The 20,670-nt window shown below is 44.6% G+C and overlaps 2 protein-coding genes across 2 annotated transcripts in view; both read right to left on the bottom strand.

Annotated features, from left to right (window-relative positions):
* Positions 1–20,670, bottom strand: part of LOC105533368 (cytosolic carboxypeptidase 6-like) — a 673,407-nt gene that overhangs the window by 147,960 nt on the left and 504,777 nt on the right.
* Positions 1–20,670, bottom strand: part of BEND5 (BEN domain containing 5) — a 33,828-nt gene that overhangs the window by 2,374 nt on the left and 10,784 nt on the right. The window contains exons 3-4 of the mRNA XM_011971790.1: positions 12,633–12,781; positions 6,295–6,508 (exon numbers count right to left, since the gene is read on the bottom strand). Of these exons, the coding sequence (XP_011827180.1) occupies positions 6,295–6,508; positions 12,633–12,781 (363 nt within the window). The remainder of the gene's footprint in view (positions 1–6,294; positions 6,509–12,632; positions 12,782–20,670) is intronic.

The following is a 20,670-nucleotide window of genomic DNA, read 5'->3' on the forward strand; positions in this document are numbered from 1 at the left end:
ACTGAGAGACAAGAAGGTAGGAGGCCCTGTCTCTCCAGTCCCACCTCTGCTATATTCATCATCCTTTTCAACCTATTCCACCTGTCATTGACTCTGCTCATCTCTGCTTAAGTCCTTACCCTTCACCTGCCTAAGCTCTACTCATTCTTCCAGATTCAGCCTTCTTGAAACCTGGTATCAGACTGAATTAGGAGACCCCATTCTACCTAGAACTCTGTGCTCCCACACCTGTCTGGGTTTTTCTGTCAAAGCATGAATCACAATCTAATAAAACTGTAACCACATTGTCTCCCCCAACAGAGTGGGACACTCAGGCAGTCCCTCTGTACCCCTAGGCCAGGAGAAAACAAACACCCAGAGCGACTTTGTTGGAACCTGAACCAAATGAGGGAGACAAACTGTGATGAGAACTGCTTAGAAGTTGAGATATTCATATCTGATTCTAACCCTAGATGCTGTGCAACCTCTAGGGGGCACTTCTCTGGGTCTGTTTCACTATCTACAAAAGTAGCATGTCAAACCAGAGAATCTAAGAAGATTCCCCCAGCTTGAAGTCTCTAATTGTCTGCAAGGTAATAATGGCAGGTAAAGTGGCAAAAGAGACAGAAGGAGAAGGCAGGACAGTGGGCGTGGTGGCCCTTGGAGCCCCTAGCACTAATCAGGGAAGAGGTAGAAGGAGAAAGGTGCAAATGGAAGAAGGCTTTCGGAGGAGCCCCCATAGAATTTCAATCATTCTCATTTCCTGTGGGTAACAGCACTGAACGAACAGCTTCTCAGGTTGATTAAAAGGCTTTCGTTAGACTCTAGATATTAATCACCTGCAGTTGCTGGGAATGTCTCCCTCTGCGAGGAAGCATTTGAGATTATTGCTTAATTAACAAGGTTTATAACAGTGCTAATGTGTCCTATTAAAAAAGTTATAAAAATTAACCAGAACGCAATGCTGAGGCTCATTTAGAAAACTCAGACACTCCACAAAAGGTCATTTGACCTTAATAGGTTTAACTGTCATTCTGGAGCTTGTCATTAGAGCAAGACTCTGCTTCAGTTCTCCTGCTTTTATCTTTCCAAAGCAGCATCAATGTTTGCCCCATCCCTCTGCTATCAGGTAAGGAATTATTTTAAAATCAAGGAAAAGAAGAAATCCTCACCAACTCTGTGAGCATAAAGGCTTTTCTATTTTTCTATATGGCAAATGTGACTACATGTGATAAAATCAGACAAAATAAATACAAACAATCTCAATCCAGCAGACAGCTTGCATAGGAAGAACCAGCCAAATGCAATCTGGAATAGCTCAAATAATTAGGCTAAAAACAGTGGTTATATCGTGGGATAGGAGACAGACGTCAAACCTGCCTGTCTAGTAAAAAAAAAAAAAAAAAAAATCAACATTATATTTCAGTAATACAAGAAAACTCTGGCGACAGTAGGTAGCCTGAAAACCCAGTTCAGCTTGGCTGTCTCTAATCAGACGTATGGCCTTGGGCAAGTCAATTTCCTTCTCATTCATGTACATAGCAAGCATTTATAGGCAATAAGGGTTAGACAAGGTCCCTAGGAGGCAAAGATACAGTAAGAGAACTGAGGTAGGCACTGGGTGCTCTGAGATGAATGACAGAAGCATCGACCCACCCTAAAAGGTCAGAGATGATTTCCTGAAGGAAGGCTCACCTAAGCAGATCTGGATGGTAAGCAGCAGTTAGCCAGGCAAGGCAGCACAGATGGAAGGTAGGTAGTGTAACCTGTGTTGCAGGCATCCGGAAAAGTATCTGCAAATTCCCCAAGGTGACGGGGAACAAGGCTTGCTCAGGGAATACAGCAGTTCACCATGGTAATAACTTAGAGTGCAGGGGGAATACTGCTGAAAAATAATACTGGAGATACAGCCAGGAACCAGATTACAAAGGCGCTTTTCTGGCATGTTAAGAAGCTTACTCTTTAATAATGAACATTCTGAACAGGCTGTGACTGGGTGGTGGTCAAGGGATATCTGGTTTCTGAAGATTGCTCTGGTTACATAATGGAGAGAGGAGTCTGGAAGCTGCCAGAGTAATGGAGGGGAGAAATGAGTGTGGGCTATGAGAAGGGCAGTAACTATGGAGAGATACAGATGGTTCTCTCCATATTTGGAAAAAGGAGAGACACTTTAAAATGGCTTAGAAAATGGGGGAGTGGATCAGCAGTGGTTTAAGAGAGATTTGGGGCCAAACAGATGGGTAGTGAGGGATGTGGAGGAGTCAAGGATGAGGCCTGGGTGCCTGGCTGGTGGTACTACTCACCAAGACAGGGAACACAGAAGAGGCGAAGGCTTCACAGAGAAGGAGAGGAAGAAAGAAAGAGAAGTGAGCAGTGCAGTTTTGCCAATGCCATGTGGACATCTGTGAAGAGATAACCAGTGGGCACTTTGATACATAGATCAAGAAATCAGAAGTGTGAATTGAGTCAAATACACATTTGGGAGTCATCATCCATTGAATCAACAAATATTTATTGAGCGCTTACTATAGGCTAGCCCTGAACAAGATGCTGATAAAGTTTAATTCTAATGGAAGTGGGAGAAGAAAGAAAATCATCAAGTAATAAAAGTAAATAGGAATGCTATGCAGAGACTTAAAGCACGTGATGTGACAGACAGCAATGGAGAGGCTACTTTAGACTGAGTGGCTGGGGAGGCCTCTCTCAGTGACAGGGAGGGAGGGCATGCAGATCAGGAGCAAGCGAGTAGGAACAGAAAGGACCTGGAAGAAGGCCTCCAGTGCTGCAGCATGGTGGCAAATGGGAAGTGTGGTACAAGATGAGGTCAGAGGCGTCCCAAAGGCAGATCACTAGGCCCAAAGGCAGATTATCTGTAACAGATGAGGAGTACGGATTTCAACCCAGAGCCAAGGGCACATGAAGGCAATGGGAACAATAGGAAGTGAAGAGAGAAGCTGAGGAATGCTTGGTAGGACTAGAGAGAAGGTGGCTGGACACAGAGGAGAGGGCCTATCAAGGAGACTGAGAAACCAGAGAGGTGGGAAGAAATCCCCAGTGTGCAGAACAGGTTTCTCAGTGAAGGAGGAATGGTCGTGTCAAACGGTGCCAGTGAGAGTGTGAGAAACACACAACGATTTAGTGATGAGGAAGTCACTAGGGACCTTGGTGAAAACACATTAAGCAGAAGGCTGGGAGGGGAAGGCAAATGGCAAGGGCATTAACAGGGAACACAGACAGCGGGTGTAGCCAGTCTTTCCAGGAGCCTGGATGTGAAAGAAGGGAGATATGACAGCAGCTGGGTGACAGAGTGCCCTTCAAGGAGGATTTCTTTGCTTTTGTAAGAAATGAGTGATCAAATATATTTATACAATGCTGGGAAGGAAACAGTAGAGCAGGAACATAACTGAAGGAACAAGGTACTTAGGAAGGAAGGTGGATTAAAATCCAGAGACCAGATGGAGAGAATTACCAGCCCCAAATAAGGAACTCTTTTGGGACAGGAGACAGGAAAATGGAGGACATAGTTAATCTGTAGGTGTGATGCTTCAAAACTGTGGAAATTCCTTTACTTTCCTCTGTGAAAGAAGAGACAAGGCCTATCTCTTTGATAGATGTGAACTATCGTATTTGGAAAAAGTAAAAAATTTTTAAAAACGCTTGGAAAATGAGGCAGTAGATCAGGGAGGGAAACTCAAACAACTTGGCAGATGATGCTGAGTCCCAGCTGGGGTTGAAGCTAAGGAGTGTGTAATGGCCCAAGCCACATGGCTGAGATGTGTTCTTCTACACTGCTGCACTGCTACAATCCTAGGCTGCCCTGACTATCTTAAGAGGCAAGACAGTTTCAGCTTAGTTTTCAGCTAAGAAATCCGAAACATATAGAGAAAGTGATTTACAAGAAATCACACCAAATTTGGTCAGGGGATCAGCTTGTGGGTCTCAGTGTTTCTTCTGTTCAACCTTCATTTACTAAGTGCCTACTATGTGCCAGACACTATGTTTGGCAATGAGGCTACAGAGATGAATCAGACACAGTCCCCAGATCCGTGAGGGAGACACACAGCAGATGATTTTATGCAAACTAATAATGGCAGGAACAGGCAGTTATCTGAAGGCACCCAGGACCTCCTGAGTCACGTTCTAACAAGCATAGCAGAATCAGAGGTCGGTCACCTACCAGGCAGGGCAGAGCAGGGCTGCACCTCCAGGATGGCCTTTTTCTCAGGGTGACCTCCCAAATCAGGCTTTACCATCTCAGACAACAGCCAGATGAAAGGTTACCTCTGATTATCCAAAAATAAGCGGCTGCCTAAATCAATTAATCCAGAGCCAGCCAGGCAAGGGAGGCAGCTACGTTACAGCAGAACAAGCCCCAGACCAGAGTCGGTGGGTGTGTGTTTGAATCTAGGCTCTGAAACCTTACAGCTTTTACCTCAGGCTGGTTGCTTACCCTATGTCCTGCCATCTTGAACTCCAAAATACACCCTAAACCTGGGCCTATTTCTCCACCTCCACTGCTGTGCCCTTAGTCTATGGCAGCAGCATCTCCCACCGAGAGCAGTGCATCAACTTTGTAACTCATCTCTCCTGTGGTCACTCCGTGATTGGAAGACCTCCACTGCCCTTCTACTCTAGCAAATCCAAGCTGCTTACTGTGGCCCTCCCAGCCCTACGAGACAGGCTCTCGCCCACCTCCCTGAGCTCACTCTCTCTTCTGCATCCCAGCCACATGGGGCTTCTTCACACCCGGAGCACGCCGGCCTTCATACCTGCTGCTTATTCTGCCTGATTTGCCACCCTTCAGTTCATTACAAAGATGCTTCTTCCACATCCAGATTGCAGCTCAAATGTCACCTCCTTAAACAAACCTTCTCCAACTACCCCAGTGAATGTAGCCCTCTCTGTCCTATACACATCATATGAGCAAGCTCACAGTACCTGAAATTATCGAGCTTGTTCCTAGACGTATTTGTTGTCTGCCCCCAGGGTCTGCTGAAAACACGTGTTGACTGACTGAGTCTTACTTTCTTTATGAAAACATGGCAGAGCTGGACACTGGTCAGTGGTTAGGAGCACAGATTCTGAAGACAGCCTGCTGGCTCGGGTTCCTGGCTTTCCTACCACTAGCTGTATAACCTGGTCAAGTTACTCAACATTTCTGTGTCTCAGTTTCCTTGTCTGTAAAACAGGAATTATAATAGTAGCCAACAGTAGGGTTGTTATGAGGATAATGAGTTAACATATATAAAAGTGTTTTTTAAAAGAGAACCATTTAACAAAAACCCCCAAATCCTGAAACACAGTAAGTGCCTAAAATAATTAGCAACTACTGTATTCTCTTTGCTCCCTCTATACCATTGTTTGTTTCTATAGTTTGTGTTTTCTGTAGGGTAACTAGTTGTTTTTGTGTTTATCTTCCCTGTGAGACTATGAACTCCTTGCAGATGGAGGCTGTGTCTTATCCCTCTTTGTGTCCTCAATACCCGGTAGAGGGCCTGGCAAAGAATGGATGGATGGAGAGAGGGTGGGAGAGAGGGAGGAAAGAAAAAACAAAGAGGACAAAGAAGAGAGGAGGAAGGAGAGAAAGCAGAGGAGGAAGGAGGAAAGGAAGGAAGGAAAAAGGAGGAAGGAAGGAAGGAAAAAAGGAAAGGAAAGAAGGAAAAGGGGAAAGGGAGGGAGGAAGAGAAAATTCCAGAGTCCAGGATACAGCCCTATCTTTAGGGAGACAAATGACTCCCTGTCTCTTTGCCTGCCCTCCAACCTGTCCCAAATACCAGAAAGGAAGCTGAATGTAGTGACTACCAGCTAGTCTTCATCTCTTTAACTGCTCCAGGCACAATGCTAGAACCACCAAGAACTGCGTCCCCTAGCCTTGACCTTTCCTGCTCTGGGTACACAGCAGCATTCCCTTCCCATCTCCATGCCTTTGTTCAAGATGCTTCTGCCTCCAGAAGTGCAATATCTCACCATACATATCTGTGTCTCCTTGTCTGCTGTATCCTTCAAGGCTCAGTTCAGTGACCCCGGTCCCCAGGAATTCTTCCCTGATTTTCCAGCTAAGGGTATTCTCCCAACCTGAGAACTCCTTTAGCATGCCATCTGTCCCTTTCTCATGCTAATTCCTTGTGGCATATAATCATACTTGTGTCCACAGCTCATCTGCCCTGGTAAATGTGAGCTCCTCTGGGACATCTGCTTGGTATCCCCGGGCTCAGCCCAGGGTCTGGCATGCAGAGGCTTCATAAGTCATCATTGAATTGAATTATGCCTAACACATTCTTGACAGAGTCATTGTGTTTCCACTCAGTGACCTACCTCTGACGATGCTTAGTTTGTGAGGTGAGAGGGGTGGTTTAGGGACTGCATCTTTCTTTTTTTTTGTGGCGACTCCTGTGACGCTTCTGTTTTTCAGAACATCTGTTCCCCAAATCATAACTGCCAAGTTCTTCGTGTACTTGGAATCTCCTTGGGTTACTTGTAGCTGGTGCCATTTCTCCTCATCAACCCAAATCCCGCTTCCCAGATGGACCTGAGAGGAATAAGAACACCAGCACCTGTTTAGTCCGACAGGAGGGCAGTGGGAGGCTTCTCTTGTCCTTTAAAAAGCATTGCTGCACAACTGTAAGAGATTCATGTCACAAATACGAAATTAACTCTCTTTAAGGGTAATCAGAATAGCTATCATCGACTGAATTCCTGTAGTGTGCCAGGCCTCATTCTAGTGCTTTATATTTGCTATCTCAAATCTTCATGGCAATTGTGGATAGAAGGCATTATAACACCATTTTCCTTTCAGATGGAAACACCAGGTTCAGAAAGGTAGAGTGACTTGCTGAACATCATTCAACTAGTAAGTGGCAGAGTTGAGATTCTACACTATACTTAGGTTATCGCGAGGCTGCTCGGAGCCTGACCAAATCTCAGGACACACATGTGTAATTTCTTTCTGTGTTACACTATGGAAAGTTCCACCTTCCTTTAATGTGAGTATTCTGGGACATAAACCTTCCTAGCATGGTGGTTCTCAACCTTGGCTGCACACAGGGGTCACCTAGGGAGCTGTAAAAATCACCAGTGCCAGCCGGCTGCCGTGGCTCACACCTGTAATCCCAGCATTTTGGGAGGTCGAGGTGGGCGGATCACGAGGTCAGGAGATTGGGACCATTCTGGCTAACATGGTAAAACTCTTGTCTCTACTAAAAATACAAAAACTTAGCCAGGCGTGGTGGCACGCACCTGTAGTCCCAGCTGTTTGGGAGGCTGAGGCAAGAGAATCACTTGAACCTGGGAGGAAGAGGTTGCAGTGAGCTGAGATCTGCGTCACTGCACTCCAGCCTGGGAGAGAGTGAGACTCCGTTTCAAAAAAAAAAAAAAAAAAAAGAAAAATCACCAGTTCCTGGGTCCCACTCCTAGAGAGTCTGATTTATTTGGGCTGGGTGTGGCCTAAATAATTCCAATGTATGGCTAAGTGTGAAAACCTCTGCCAGCTCAAGTAAGGAGAGCAGCTGCCCTGCCAACTGGAGTAGGGCTGTGCCAGTCCTTTCCCACCTCTGAGCTTCATTTCCCTACCTATGAAGTGGTAGAGCTGGATTTCATCTCAAAGTTCCTTCTGGCTCAAAACACCTATGATTTTAAACACAACCACAAGGTACGCAGTTTGATTCCGACGGCACAAAGAACAAAACACAGTCTTACGCTCCCTACAAGTTTCAGTGCAGAGCCAATAAGACACAGAATGTTCCAGCAATAAGCTACAAGATTTTAATTTGTTCTCCCTTCCTGCACCTTTAGTAAATCTAAAAAAAAAAAAATTAGTATAAAATTTAGATCTCACAAGTCATATACTAACATTCATCATTAAAAAAACAGTGTTTGCTTTGACATTGCCATTTACGTTGTGCTTCTGCTGTGTCTGTGAAGGGAGGAAATGGTCTCTGTCGGGACCCTGGGCGGCAGCTGCTAACGAGCTAAACTTTCTAAGGGGCATGAGAAGGATCTGCCAAAGGTCCTTGTTTTCAGAAAGGCCTGCAGGTTGCCAATGTCACAGGGTCAGAGACATCTCTGGAGAGGTCCTGCTCTAAGACACTGGATGCATACCCAACTAATGGTAGACCAGCAAGACCAATTGTTCAAAAAACAATTAAAGATCTTTCTACTACTGGAGCTTGGCTTGGGAAGGAAGGCGAGTACACAGTTAGGCAGTCAGGTCAGCCAGCAAAGCTTCTTCCTTTACCAATTACTGAAATTTTCCAACCATCAAGAAGAAAAAAAAAAAATAGCAACACAACCCACCCATGAATGTAAGTCAACAATCTACCTGCACGTCTGACTTCACCTCCTTCTGCTCAGAAGATCAGACTGCTGCAGGCAATCAGATAACTAGCTCCACCTGGCCTCTCTGTGCTGTAAACTTCAGTGCTGCAAAGCTGTTCATCCGCTCAGGGGAGATAAGCAGCCTTGGAGCGAGATGTGCTACCTGGCTGCTGGCTAGGCAACACGGACACCAAGGTCAAGTGTGGCCTTTCCTCCGCAGTTCGAACTGCAGGTGGGCAGTCTGTGTGCCAGACTGGGCATGCTGAGGACAAGTTCCCTGCTGCTCCCTGCTGGACCCTGCATCACTTCCCTTGATGACACTTGAAGCCACCCACACAAGCTTCCTGAGACAGGAGAAAAACAAGGAACTTTGAATTACATTAAATTCTGAATCAGAAAATCATAGAGATGGATGCCAACTTCAGATTTTTCAAAAATCTCTGCTTCCCCTCTATCCCACCCCGACCCTCTGGGCCTTGCTTTCCTGTGATCTTTTAATTTGTTATTCTTGAAAGGGAGATGAAAGTCCTTTTAGCCAAAGTTCTACAAGAGAAAAGGGGTACTAGTATTTTTGAGTACTTATAATGAACCAGGTATTGTACATTCAATTTATTTATTCTTCATAATGACCTTAAGAGATGAAAATAGGTAGAAATTATTTTCCCATTTTACAGACGTAAACAGAGATTCAGAGGGACTATGTAACTTTTCCTAAGGTACACAGTCAATTTTGGAATCAAGATTCAAACCCAAATCCTGAAGCCTCTGCTCTCCCTGTCTTCCTTGCTGCCACCAAGGTGGTGCTGATATAGATCAAAGACAGCAGACCTAACACATCAATGTTCAGTTAGTTTTCCTTTTGAGTTTTATCTGTATCTGCCTGGCTATTTCCCACACTAACTTCCAGTGCAGTTCACCACTGCAGACAGGGAAACCAGGAAAACAGCCACGGATTGGCCTTTGCCTCCAGTCCTTGCCCCCTTCAACCTGCCCATCCTATAATCACGACAGATCAAGTTCCCTAAAACATCTCCTTCCTTGTTTGACTAGATGACTTCTGTGGTCTTTCAACTGTGTTTTTATGTAAATCCTCTGGAATTCTGAATGGCTCCCCGTTTCCTATCATAGTTAATCCAACTTCCTTAGTCTGGCTTTGAAGGCCCATTAGAATCCATTCTGTTTACTACTACTTCATTCCCCTACTATATTCATCTATATAGTCCATCTATACTACAAAATTCCTGAACTTGTTCATTTCCTGCTACTTCCAGTGTGCTGTAACATCAAGAGGATGGGTGCTGGAGTGGCCAGCCTGGGTGTAAATCTCAGCTCTTCTACCTGCTTGCTGGTTAACTTGGGCCACTTTACTTTTCTGAGCCTTACTTTTCTCATCTATACAGTCAGCAGATCATTGCTACCTCAGAGTTGCTGAGAGGGTGAAATGAGAAAAGATATGTAAAGCGTCAGGAGGACAGCAACTGTTACATCCTTTACCCCCTTTCCCCTCCCCAGGTTTCTGCTCCTGCCATTCTCTTGCCCAGGAATGAATGTTTTCCCTACGTTTTCTTAAGCCTGCTAATCTTTCAAGCCCCAGTCTAAAATTCAGGAAACACTCCTTAGTTACCGCAGGGCTAAGTTCTATTCTTTCTGAATTTCTAGCCCACTTAGAGCCTTTGCCACCTGATTCAGTCCTTCACAGTACATGTCAGTGGGGAGGGTCAAGGCTTTGCCTCTTCTGTCCCCTACAAAGTGATACGGGCTAGTCTGTACACAAAGCAGTAAAAAGTCATGGGCATATTTAATGTCTTTATGGAACTCTTTTTCACTTCTGATGAGCTGCTGTTCCTTGGAGATGAAAATATTTTCTGACATTCACTCAAGTACAAGGCCAACTTTAGAGCACAGAAAGAAACGGGCTTCACTATGACCAATCACAGGTATATACTGGGGCATCTAAGACAAGGGCCCCTGAGGTTAGCAAGGCTCAAGGTCACCTGGAGCAATGGTCAGCTTTCAGGGATGTAGCAGAACAGACTGGTGAGAACACTGGCCTGGGAACCAGGAGGTCTGGCTTTCAGTTCCTGCCTGCCTCTAACCTGTTATTTAATTGTAGAGGAGTCCCTTCTCTGGATATGTTTCCCTATCCATACTACATATAAATTAGGTTATTTAAAATTTAATGGTCTTTGCAGCTTTATGATTCAATGAGTTTTTGAAATAAAACATTTTAGACAAAGAAACACAATGCACTTTACCCAAATCAGAAATTTGTGTGGCAAGCCCGATTCATGTAAACCACAGTATACTATTCGACCAAAGTTTTAGTGTTATGTGTCAAAGAGGTTATTAAAAATATGGCATCTGGTAGGAGGGAACCTGATCAGAATATATTTATGTGAAAAGTTTTATAGGACAAAAATCATTTCCTACTAGGAAATGTATCCCATTCCAGTGCTCTAAGCCTTGCAGAGATTAAGGCCTCTGATTGTGCAGACAGAAGGAAGGGTTAGAGAAGACAGCAGAGCCAAGAACAATGAGGGCTACTTGGGGGATGTGGGAGATGCTTTTCTGGGAAGCTGCCATCATTTCCAGTGTGTCCACTTCCTTTCCTCTGCGTTTAAAACTCTCTCTGCCTGACTACCAATTAGGTGCAAACAAAAACCAGGTTAGTCTTATAGCAACACGTTTGCAAAAACCAATGAAAAAACAAAATAGGCATTTTCAAGATTTGCTGTTCAACTCATGTGTTAAAATATTAAATGAGGTTTGAGAGACTCGTTTTCTGGGAGAAGAATGCTATCTTTGCAAAAGAGGCCCCCTAAACTGCTCTGAAACTATCCATCAGCCTTCAAGGCAAGGGAGAAATAGATTTCTCTTGGAAGCTACTTTAAGAAAAACTCTCTAGTCACTCCACAATGTGTTCATGACTAAAAAGAAATCAACAAACCTAGTATAGTCCTAACTTTTATCTTTGACTGGGGAAGGTTCACCAAACTTAGATACACAGTTTGAATCAGAAAGGCCTTTGGAGAGCATCAATCCGATCCCATCTTTCACAGATAAGGATGCTGAGACCCAGAGAAGTGAAGGACCTTTGCAAGGTCACACAGGTAGGATAGATGTAGAGCTATACTAAGAACTCTGGCTCCAGGCTGCCGACTTCCAACCTGTCATGCCACCTCTCCTCTGCAAAGCTGATGTTTCAAGCCTGTTGAAGGGAGCAAGGCAAGGCAGAATGGACCTCTGCAGGGGAGGAAGCGCGCAGTGGGAGATGCAGGGAATGACAGCACATCCAAGAGAGCCCTGAAAACTAATACGTTTCATTTCCTCAGCTTGACAATATTTGCTTTGGCTCAGGTTGGCCAGTTGCAGAGACATATCTGGACAAACCCAAATAAAACAAATTTTTCTTTCTCATCAACCTACCAGAGAATGATACTAAATAAACAGAGACCTTTTGAAGCATGAGGCAAGAAAAATGAACCAACACATGACGCGTTAAGGAGCATGAGAGGCGATGTCTGTAATGCATGCCACAGTGGCAGAGAACAAAACACTAAAGCTGAATTTCACCAGTGCCTACACAAAGGGCTCTGATATACTTCTTTAAAGATCAGTTCAACTGAATGTTAGAAGAATGTCAGAAAAGTTTCCTCCCCTGCCCTGCTGGTATATATCATCATGTGGCTTTAAGATTTTTCAAAAGCGATTCCATTACTAATAGTGCTTAAGTTTTTGTTCATGATTTGTTTTCAACGTCATATAAATAACTCTGAGGAGTTCTCTGTGGTCCTAGGACTGTGGGCTAACCACTGCTGCATACACAGCTTGAAGGAGGCTTAGGGATAAGGGAGTATGTCTTATTCATCCCTGTATTCCTGTTATCTAGCACAGGGTTTAGAACATACAGATACTTTCTAAGTGGTGAATGAATACAAATTGAGTTGTTATCTGTAAATCAGATACTTCATTTCCAGCTCACCTTATAAATTTTAGGCATCTGGTTTCATAGGAAGGTGGGACAAGTTTCATCAAACTCTCATGGGAGTTAAGAAATATCTTTCTCACTAGTAAGCTATTTTAAAATGTCAATTTACTTTTATAGTTGCTTTGGCTCAATATTTAAAAAAAAAAAGAAAGAAAAAAAAGGAAGAAGGAAGAGAAAACGCCCCAGCAAAGCTACGCTACTTATAATATACAAATTCCAGAAACAGTCATTCAGGGCTAGGCCAGGAGGCCAACCAGTCAAGCTGTGATTTGGAAAGCTCCCACCATACTCTCCACCTTTACTCTGACTAACAAACACTTGCAGGGAATGGATATTGAGCTTAAAACACTACCTTGCCATTGTCTAGGATATACTTGTCCATGACAGGCGCAGGAGCGGGGTAATAGGACGACGTATTTGCTTCCTCACTGAAAGTGCTCCGTAACTCCGGCTCGGGCTCGAGACATTCTGACTTTACTTTTTCCAGATCAATGGCGGGACCTAGGCAGTTAAGAAAAGAAATCTGTCTAGAACTCCAAGGAAAATAAAAGGCAAATATTTTTAACTAGGCATCTATCAGCACACAGTGGCACAAAAATATCCTAGCTTATTTTTGTCCATTGAACTACACTTAAACCCAGACTTGAAAATAATATGAGGCATGAATGTCACAAGGGAAAAGGTGGAAAACTGGAAGACAAGAGTGGACTAGACTGTAATCAAGTTTGAATGAGAAGCACTCTTCCAGGCTGCCATTGTCTAAATGGAAAGGCAGGGATTCAACTTCCTGCACAGGAAAGAGGTTCTGTTAAGGCTGGGTTGGAGAAGAAGGGGTGGCAATTACTGGAATATGCAAATCGTGTCTTTGCCAAAATCCTCACCTCAGTATCTTACAGTGGAGAAGGCCGTAACAGAAGAAGGGAGCTTAGGAAAGTGTGGGCAAAAATGTGAAGGCCTCCCCCTCCCCAAGACCTAGTATCTAGACAGGAGCATTTGAACCAAGAAATTAAAACACAATACACATTAAGCCCCTGATTGCCTGATCCAGCAGCTACTCTGATTTTTATTTTAATGCAATCAGCACAAATTACATGCAGTTTAAACAGCGAAAGGAAGCTAGATAAATGGTGATAGTTTCTAAAGGGGTTATTTTTTCTCCATTAGCTTTTAAAAATGGACTGTTTTTAAAAATCACCTATTGTGTGTTGATTACTAAAGGGCAGAGAAACAGGATGAAAATGGGTAAATAAGGCCAAATGACTTGATTAACTTTTGTGGGAGAACAACTTCAAAGGCCAACATAATTTAACATGCTGGAAATTCTCCCCATGCAAACATTTCAGGAGTTGACTGAGATCAGAGATTTGGCTGCTGCCACAGCAGCTCCCTCTGGCCGTGCATGTTAACTTAGGTAACAGATGAACTCACAGACCAGCCTTCTCTTATCCTAGCCATGTGGAAAACTGGGTACAAAGCTCTTTATATATTAAAGCCCTTTGTAACAATCTGCTTGCAACTCTGGGTTCAGTTGACATATCCTAGACTTTGGTTGGTGGCAGTGAAGGTTCTGGTGAATTTGTTACTAAAATTCCTCATGATACAGCTTCTCAGGAGAGAATATCAATCCTGAATTGCTGGCAGCTGCTAACTGAAAGATGAAATCTCTGTAGTACCCTAAGATTTAAAATGAAACTTGCACAAAGCTGAATGCAAGATGACTGGGGAGCAGAACAGTGCAAATAAAAGAGCTTGACTCCTTCTGGTAGAGATTTCAGGTCCCATTCCTGGCTATGCTATATTTTAATTGTGTGACCACAGGTGAGTAAATTACAGATACAGAAGTTGGCAGAGCAAAGGACCAATAGCATCGTAATCATTCTGACAGCACCTCCCAATAAGATGTGCAGGACCTATTCAAGGGCTGAGTAGGCACTCCCTAAATGTTTGCTAAGTAAATAAAACAATGACGACAATGAATGAGTAATTCTAAAGTTTCAGAAGCAAATACCAAAGTTTCTTCTCTCTGTGTGGGATCACAGGTTAAATTTTTGAGACACAAACAAATTCAAGTGGGACATTTGATCTTTTCTCAGATCTGGGAAGAGGTAATTACTTAAATTTCCCCTAAAGCACATGGCTGAGTTAGTGTGTGAAATCTCTTCCAGGTCTGACCTTCAGCCAACAGAAAAAAAATAATAGGCTGAAAAGAGGAGGTCCATGAAAGCCACGCACTCACAGTCATCTTTAGCAAGAACGTGCCCTTCCTCTAAAGCCTCCTTTTCCTTCCATGAGAGGCTGGACAACAGAATGAATCCAGTATAGCCGTGACTTCAGTTGATTCTCTCCCATCCATCTCTATAAAGGCCATCAAAGGGATCTTCCACATGACCCTGTCTTTCCTTGCTTAGGCTGCCCACCACCCTCAAAATTAAGTCCCACACCATGGCTTCCATAAGGCCCAGAACAACCAGCCTCCTTACCTCTAGGGTTATTTCTCACCTCCCCCACCAATATTCACCTCTGCTCAGGTACCCCAAATATTATGTTGTTCCAGGTGTCTGTGCTGTTGTCTTGGCCTTGAACACTACCTCATCTGTCTGCCAAGCGCCCAGGTAGACTTTAGGACATAGCTCAGGTGTCTCCTTTGTGAGGCTTGACTGTCATCACTCCCAGGTAGGGGGGTCTCTACATTGTGACTACTTTTAGCAAATTATGTTTGCAATCGTCTGCCTGTCAGTTTTCAACATTAGACTATAAAGCTCTTCAATAGCAAAGCTTTACTCCCTTTAGCATCTTGGAGCCTAGGGAAGTGCTGGTACATGACAGGCTCTTAGTAAATTCTTCATGACATGAGAGGGGAGGAAGAGAGGGACTTTAATGGGCTGTGACAAAGATTCTGAAGTAAAGTCCTGCTGCTGAGCAGAGGTGCTTGAGGGTAGAGGCATGGGCAGGTGGGAAGCTGTTCTGAATGTCTGTAACCTTTCTTGGAGTCCGAGAAGTAGAAATCAGGGCTGTTAATTAGAAATCAGAAGCATCTAGTTAGAATGGACAATTCAGATGGCACAGTTCCAGATAAAGAGCTCTGCTATCACACTGTCTACAGAGGGACAGCTAAGGGACATCAGAGGGAGCAGGGGTTGAGAGAGTCACCTCTCTGGCTCCATCCTGTTGGTCCCCTCCCACAGTCAGATTCCATTCCAGGCAAAGTGGCTGGCCTAATCCTCTCCACACATATACCATTCTTTCCTGCCTCCTAGTCTTTGCTTGTGCCATTCCTTTTGTCCAGAACATTCTGCCCCTACAGATGTCCACCTACACAAGCTCCACCAGTGATGCAAGGCCTGACTCAAATGCCATCTCTTCAATGAGGCTGCCCTATCCCCTCAAAGACTAGTAAATAATTCTCTCTAGCCCTTGGCTTGGGATTTGGAGACAGAGCTCCAAATACTGGGTTTAAGTACAGGGTTTTCCACTTACTGCTTAGCTGACTTGTGATCTTCCTTGGGTAGTAGAGCTCCACCTTCCTTTGGACTCTCCCCACCCCTCTGCCCCCACTCTACCATAGTAATCAGATGTGCTCATTCATCTCTATGTCTGTCTCCCCTACAAAAGGAGGAGGGGGCAGCCAAAAATAGTGTCTTTTTATGTCAGAGAGGAGGCTTGAGGGCAGCCAAGGACTGTATCTTTTTATGTCAGAGACCAGGGCTCACCTGGCACAGTGCTTGATTCACATTCTATCCTCAAGAGATAATGTACACATAAATAATGGCTTAACCTCTCTGATCTTGTTGTCTCACCTGAAAGAAGGAAAGATAACAGTGACTTGGCAAGACTGAGGATTAAATCAGATAACTATATATATATATTATATGTGTGTGTATATATATATTCGTATATTTATATGGAACAATGATGTCAGAGTCTGGTACAGAGTGGGTTCTTGGTAAATAGTCGTTCACTCCCTCTCCACCCACTCCCACACAAGTCACACTTGTGCGCTTAAGTTCGTCTCTACTAAACCATAGGTTCTGTGAAACAGAGGCCCTGCTGTTCTGCTTTTGCCCCTAGTGCTTAGCACAGGCCCAGCACAGAGCAGGTCCTTGTACTCCACAGCCCACCCACTCTCCTCAAGGCTCACGATGGTCCCCTCAAGGCTCACGATGGTCTCCTACGGGACTGATAAACTTCTGTCAAATACAGAAGCTACTATACTGAGATCTTGGCTCTCAAGAAAAACTATTTTCTACACTTCTCAGTCAGCACCATTTGCTTAACACCTGGCAAAAGCTCTCCGCAACAGCCTCCTCCTTCCAGGATATTGTCTACAGAAGGTCAGCTTGAAAAGCCAGCCAAAGGTACATCTTAAAAGGGACTTTTCAGGAGACCTGGGTGTGAATCCCAGCTCATGACTTTAAAGTCAGGTCATCTTACCCTCTCTGCAACTCAGCTTTCCTGCCTGCAAAATGGGGGTTACCAAAAGCCACCATGCAGGCTGCTGATGCCTCTGGAAGGGCCTAGCACTGAGGCACGAAGCAGACAGAAGTGGGCAAAATGGCAGATGAATGAAGGAATGAATCAATCAATAGAGCGCAATGTTTAGCATTACAGGATCAGAAAGAAGAGGAACAAAAAAGCATGTGTTTTCTTCGGGGAGAGCAGGGAGGGCCCCTAGTGCTTTTAATTTAAGAGGGGGGAAAATCACTTCATTGCAAATTTTAGTCGGCTCCACTACTGATGTTGGCAATTTACATCTCATTACAACAAATGCTTCAGATTGCTGTTTTGCTTTTAAAAAATTTCTGAGGCATTGTTCTCCCTCAAACACATGTGACCAAATTAGCCACAATAATAAGCACTTGCGTTAAGAGACAGCATTGTACAATCTGGCGCAGATATTTTAGGTAACAAAAGAACTTTTTTCACTTTGTGGGAAGAGTAGGAATTTTTTTTTAAAAAAGGGCTTTGATCCATTTGCATTCCGATATTGACACACACTTGAGGTTTATTTGGGGGAAAATATCTCTTCCATGGAAAGAAACCTCTCAGCTGGGTAAAGGAAGCTTTTTAAAAGCATGAAAGGTAGTACTTGTCTTTTCATTCAATCATTCATGAACCCATTCATCTCACAACCCCTGACTGCATATCAAGCTCTCGGCTCTGTAAGAGGCACTGGGGACCCAGAGACAAAGTATGTTCCTGTTCTGGGGAAGTTCAGATTTAACATGTGAAGCACTATTACAGAGCATACAAATAACTCTGATTTAACGGATGAGCAATAGATTTAGTGTCAGAAAAACCTGGTAAAGATCCTGGTTCTGTTATTTACTTTGCCTCTGTAAGCCCTACTGGCTTTTTCCCTAAAATGGAAAGCATGACACACAGTTAGGGTCTTTGTAAGTGTTTGCTGGGGCAACAAATATATGAAATTACACGATCTTCTATTCTTGTTGTATCATAAACTGGACTAATGCTGTTCTTTCTGATTAACACAAATGTTTATGTTTGTGTGACTTCTGGGTTGAGAAATCACCTGTTTTTTCAAACATATATGTGTTTGGACACTAAATATTTCCGATTTCAGCTGAAATAGAAAGGTTAATTTTATATATATATATATATATTTTTTTTTAGAAAAAAGGATTAAATCCTTTTACTTCTGTAAGTAAATAGGAAATTTCTCTGCAATAAGTACCATCCTATTTTCTTCAAAAATGCAAAGTAAATCAAGTCAAAATTCTTAAATGCATACAGAACATCTGCTGCGGCACAGGGAGTACTAGATTTGGCAGAATAGAGATGATTTTACTGTTGAGAAGGACCTGGGCATGGGAACAGCTACATTAACAATGAAGGAGTTAAACAAAGGCCTTGGAAAAAGACTAGGAAAGATGCCTCCAGAGCTGGGTAGGAGGATCCCCCTCTGTGGACCTTCTCAGACCCTCTCAGAAGTCATCAGCTGCTCTCACCTGCTGCTGTAGCTGTGCTTCTGTTTCTTAGCCCCATTAGACTTCCAGTGAAACACAGACAAATCTGGTTTCATTCCTTTGGTGAGAATCTACTAAGTACCGCTGAGTGCCAGCCCTGGGCTAGGTGGAAGTGGGTGCTTCACAGTCTATCAGTGGAAAGAGACAGGCAGCAGACTGCCACCACCCATGTGGCTAACAAGCATTAGGAAAAAAACTGGGGCAGAAGCAAAGGAGGGGGTGCTGCCTCTGGAGGAAACTAGGAAATCTTCAGAAGGATGGTCACAAACTTACGTGTTGGGGCTTGGAGGATGAGAGGAGCTTGTTGGGTATGAGACCCTAGGGTGGGGTAGTTCTCATAAGGTGAAGGCACGTGGCACAAACCACAGGCTCACTGTGCACGAAGGGTGCAACGTGATGATCTGCATGAATTTGGGGAGGGGGAGATCACTGCTGGTTAAGGGATCCTAGAAGGTTTCGGAAAAGTGGTGATCTCTGACTGGGGCTCTGATGGATGGGTGACATCTTGGAGAGGTGGGGGAGTAGCGAGGCCGGGGTTCTTCAAGTCCTCTCTCTCTCCATTTTCTGAGTGCCTTCTTCGAGTGAGGGCAGGAGCAGACTTTGTTGGGCAGAGGCAAGAGAAAAAAATTCTAGCATGAATCCTGGATTAGGTGAGATCCCAGCGGCTCACAAAGATGCCTCCACAGTGGGGCCACACCCTCAGGGAATGTGAACCACAGAGCAGCAGAGTTGAAATGGATCTGAGAGAGCCCCCGCTCCAAACGGGAGAAGCCCATCCAGGAAGAAAGAGGTAAAACAAGCAGGCCCGGGTCCCCAGTCTTGGGGGTCAAGGTTATCCTCGACTTTGAGGAAGTGCAGATGCCCATTTCAAATGACATATTTGAGAAGGAAAGGTGGCTGAAACCTACAAATGTCTTCTTTGTTAAGTGTCTTATATCAAATGTATCTCTCTTTTTTCTCTCTGTAGCATTTTTCAGCCCACTGTCAGGTGATTGTTTAATATCTCCCTGACTAGAACATAAACACCAAGGGGATGAGTAGTCTTGTTCGCTGCTATATCCCCAGCACCCAGCGCAATGTCCTTCATACAGAACACTCACTAAACATGTGTTTAGTGAAAGAAGTTAATCCTCATGATGGTCCCACAAAATGGACCTTATTATCTCTGTAAAGACTCAGAGCAGTAAAATAACTTGCCAGAAGTCACACAGGTGGTGAGTGCTCAAGTTCAGAGTCGTCAGACTCCAAAGACAGCTCTTTCCACTGCCCTGCCCCTCCTCAGTGAACTGTACTTTTCAGAGTTTCTTGCCTAATGCTCACTCTGTGTGACCCTCAACTACTCTCTGATTTTCTCAGACATTCCTTGGGGGTCTGTGAAAAGCTCCACAATCGTGAGGGGTGCGGTGGAAGGGGAATAGGGTGTCACCTCTAGGAGCTCTGAGCTTATCCTCTGGTGGCCAGGGAAGACTGGACTGCTTCTTCATCTGTGCTGCTTCTACTTTCCTCCTGCCCAACTATCTGTGCCCAGAGAGTATCCAAATGGCAGGATAGGTGCAGAACGCCCTGTCAGAGAAGCACTGAAGGCCCACACATGTGCTCAATGCATGTAAAATGGACCAGAGTTGGCTGGGTTGGGGGGCTAAGGAGTTGTGGTGAGAACAAGTGGGGTGGGCAGCACAAGAGCTGCTCCCAGGTTCCTGAGGGACCACTGTGGGCACAGTGAGTGCCTGAGGGCAGGAGTTATGAGGAGGCAAAGTTTGATCACATGGTGGATGTCTGTCCAACAAATCAATCCATGACCCTGACCTCAGCTGATACTCCCTTCAGGCCATGAGCCCTTCCAGAGTAGGGACCGTATGGGATTCATCTTTGCTACATGGCTGTTGATTGATTCACCTGGCTCAGAGGAAAACAGCAACTCGGGAGTTGAAGGACTGCACCCCAGGCCACTCCAATGGGGAAGTGCCCCCATGAACCACCTGCAGGAGGGTCTGGGGTAGTTCTGCTTGCTTTCATCTGTATCTGCAACCTCATCTCTTCCTGCTACCCCGCCCTTCACTGTGCCGTCCAACCAGAACTACTTTCAGTTCCTTGAATAAGCCAGCCTCTCCTACAACTCCAAACCTTTGTTTAGGCTCTCCTGTTGCCTGAGATAGTCCCTTAACCTGGGGCCTCCTCCAGCCATCCACAACCCTCCTACCCCAGCCATGTAAGGAGCTCTCTTTTGTATCCTTCGCCAACATCCTGAGAGCTCAGGACCAAAGTAAGGCTCACCCTGCATCACCTCACAGTCTGCTGATGAGTCTGTGACTTCTTTAAGGTCACAAAGGGGGCTTAACAATTTGATGTCTCTGTGCCTAGCACAGGGCTTGGAACAGAGGAAGGATCCAATAATGTTCCCTGCAC

Source organism: Mandrillus leucophaeus, unplaced genomic scaffold, assembly GCF_000951045.1.
Source record: "Mandrillus leucophaeus isolate KB7577 unplaced genomic scaffold, Mleu.le_1.0 Scaffold1248, whole genome shotgun sequence".
NCBI lineage: Eukaryota > Metazoa > Chordata > Mammalia > Primates > Cercopithecidae > Mandrillus > Mandrillus leucophaeus.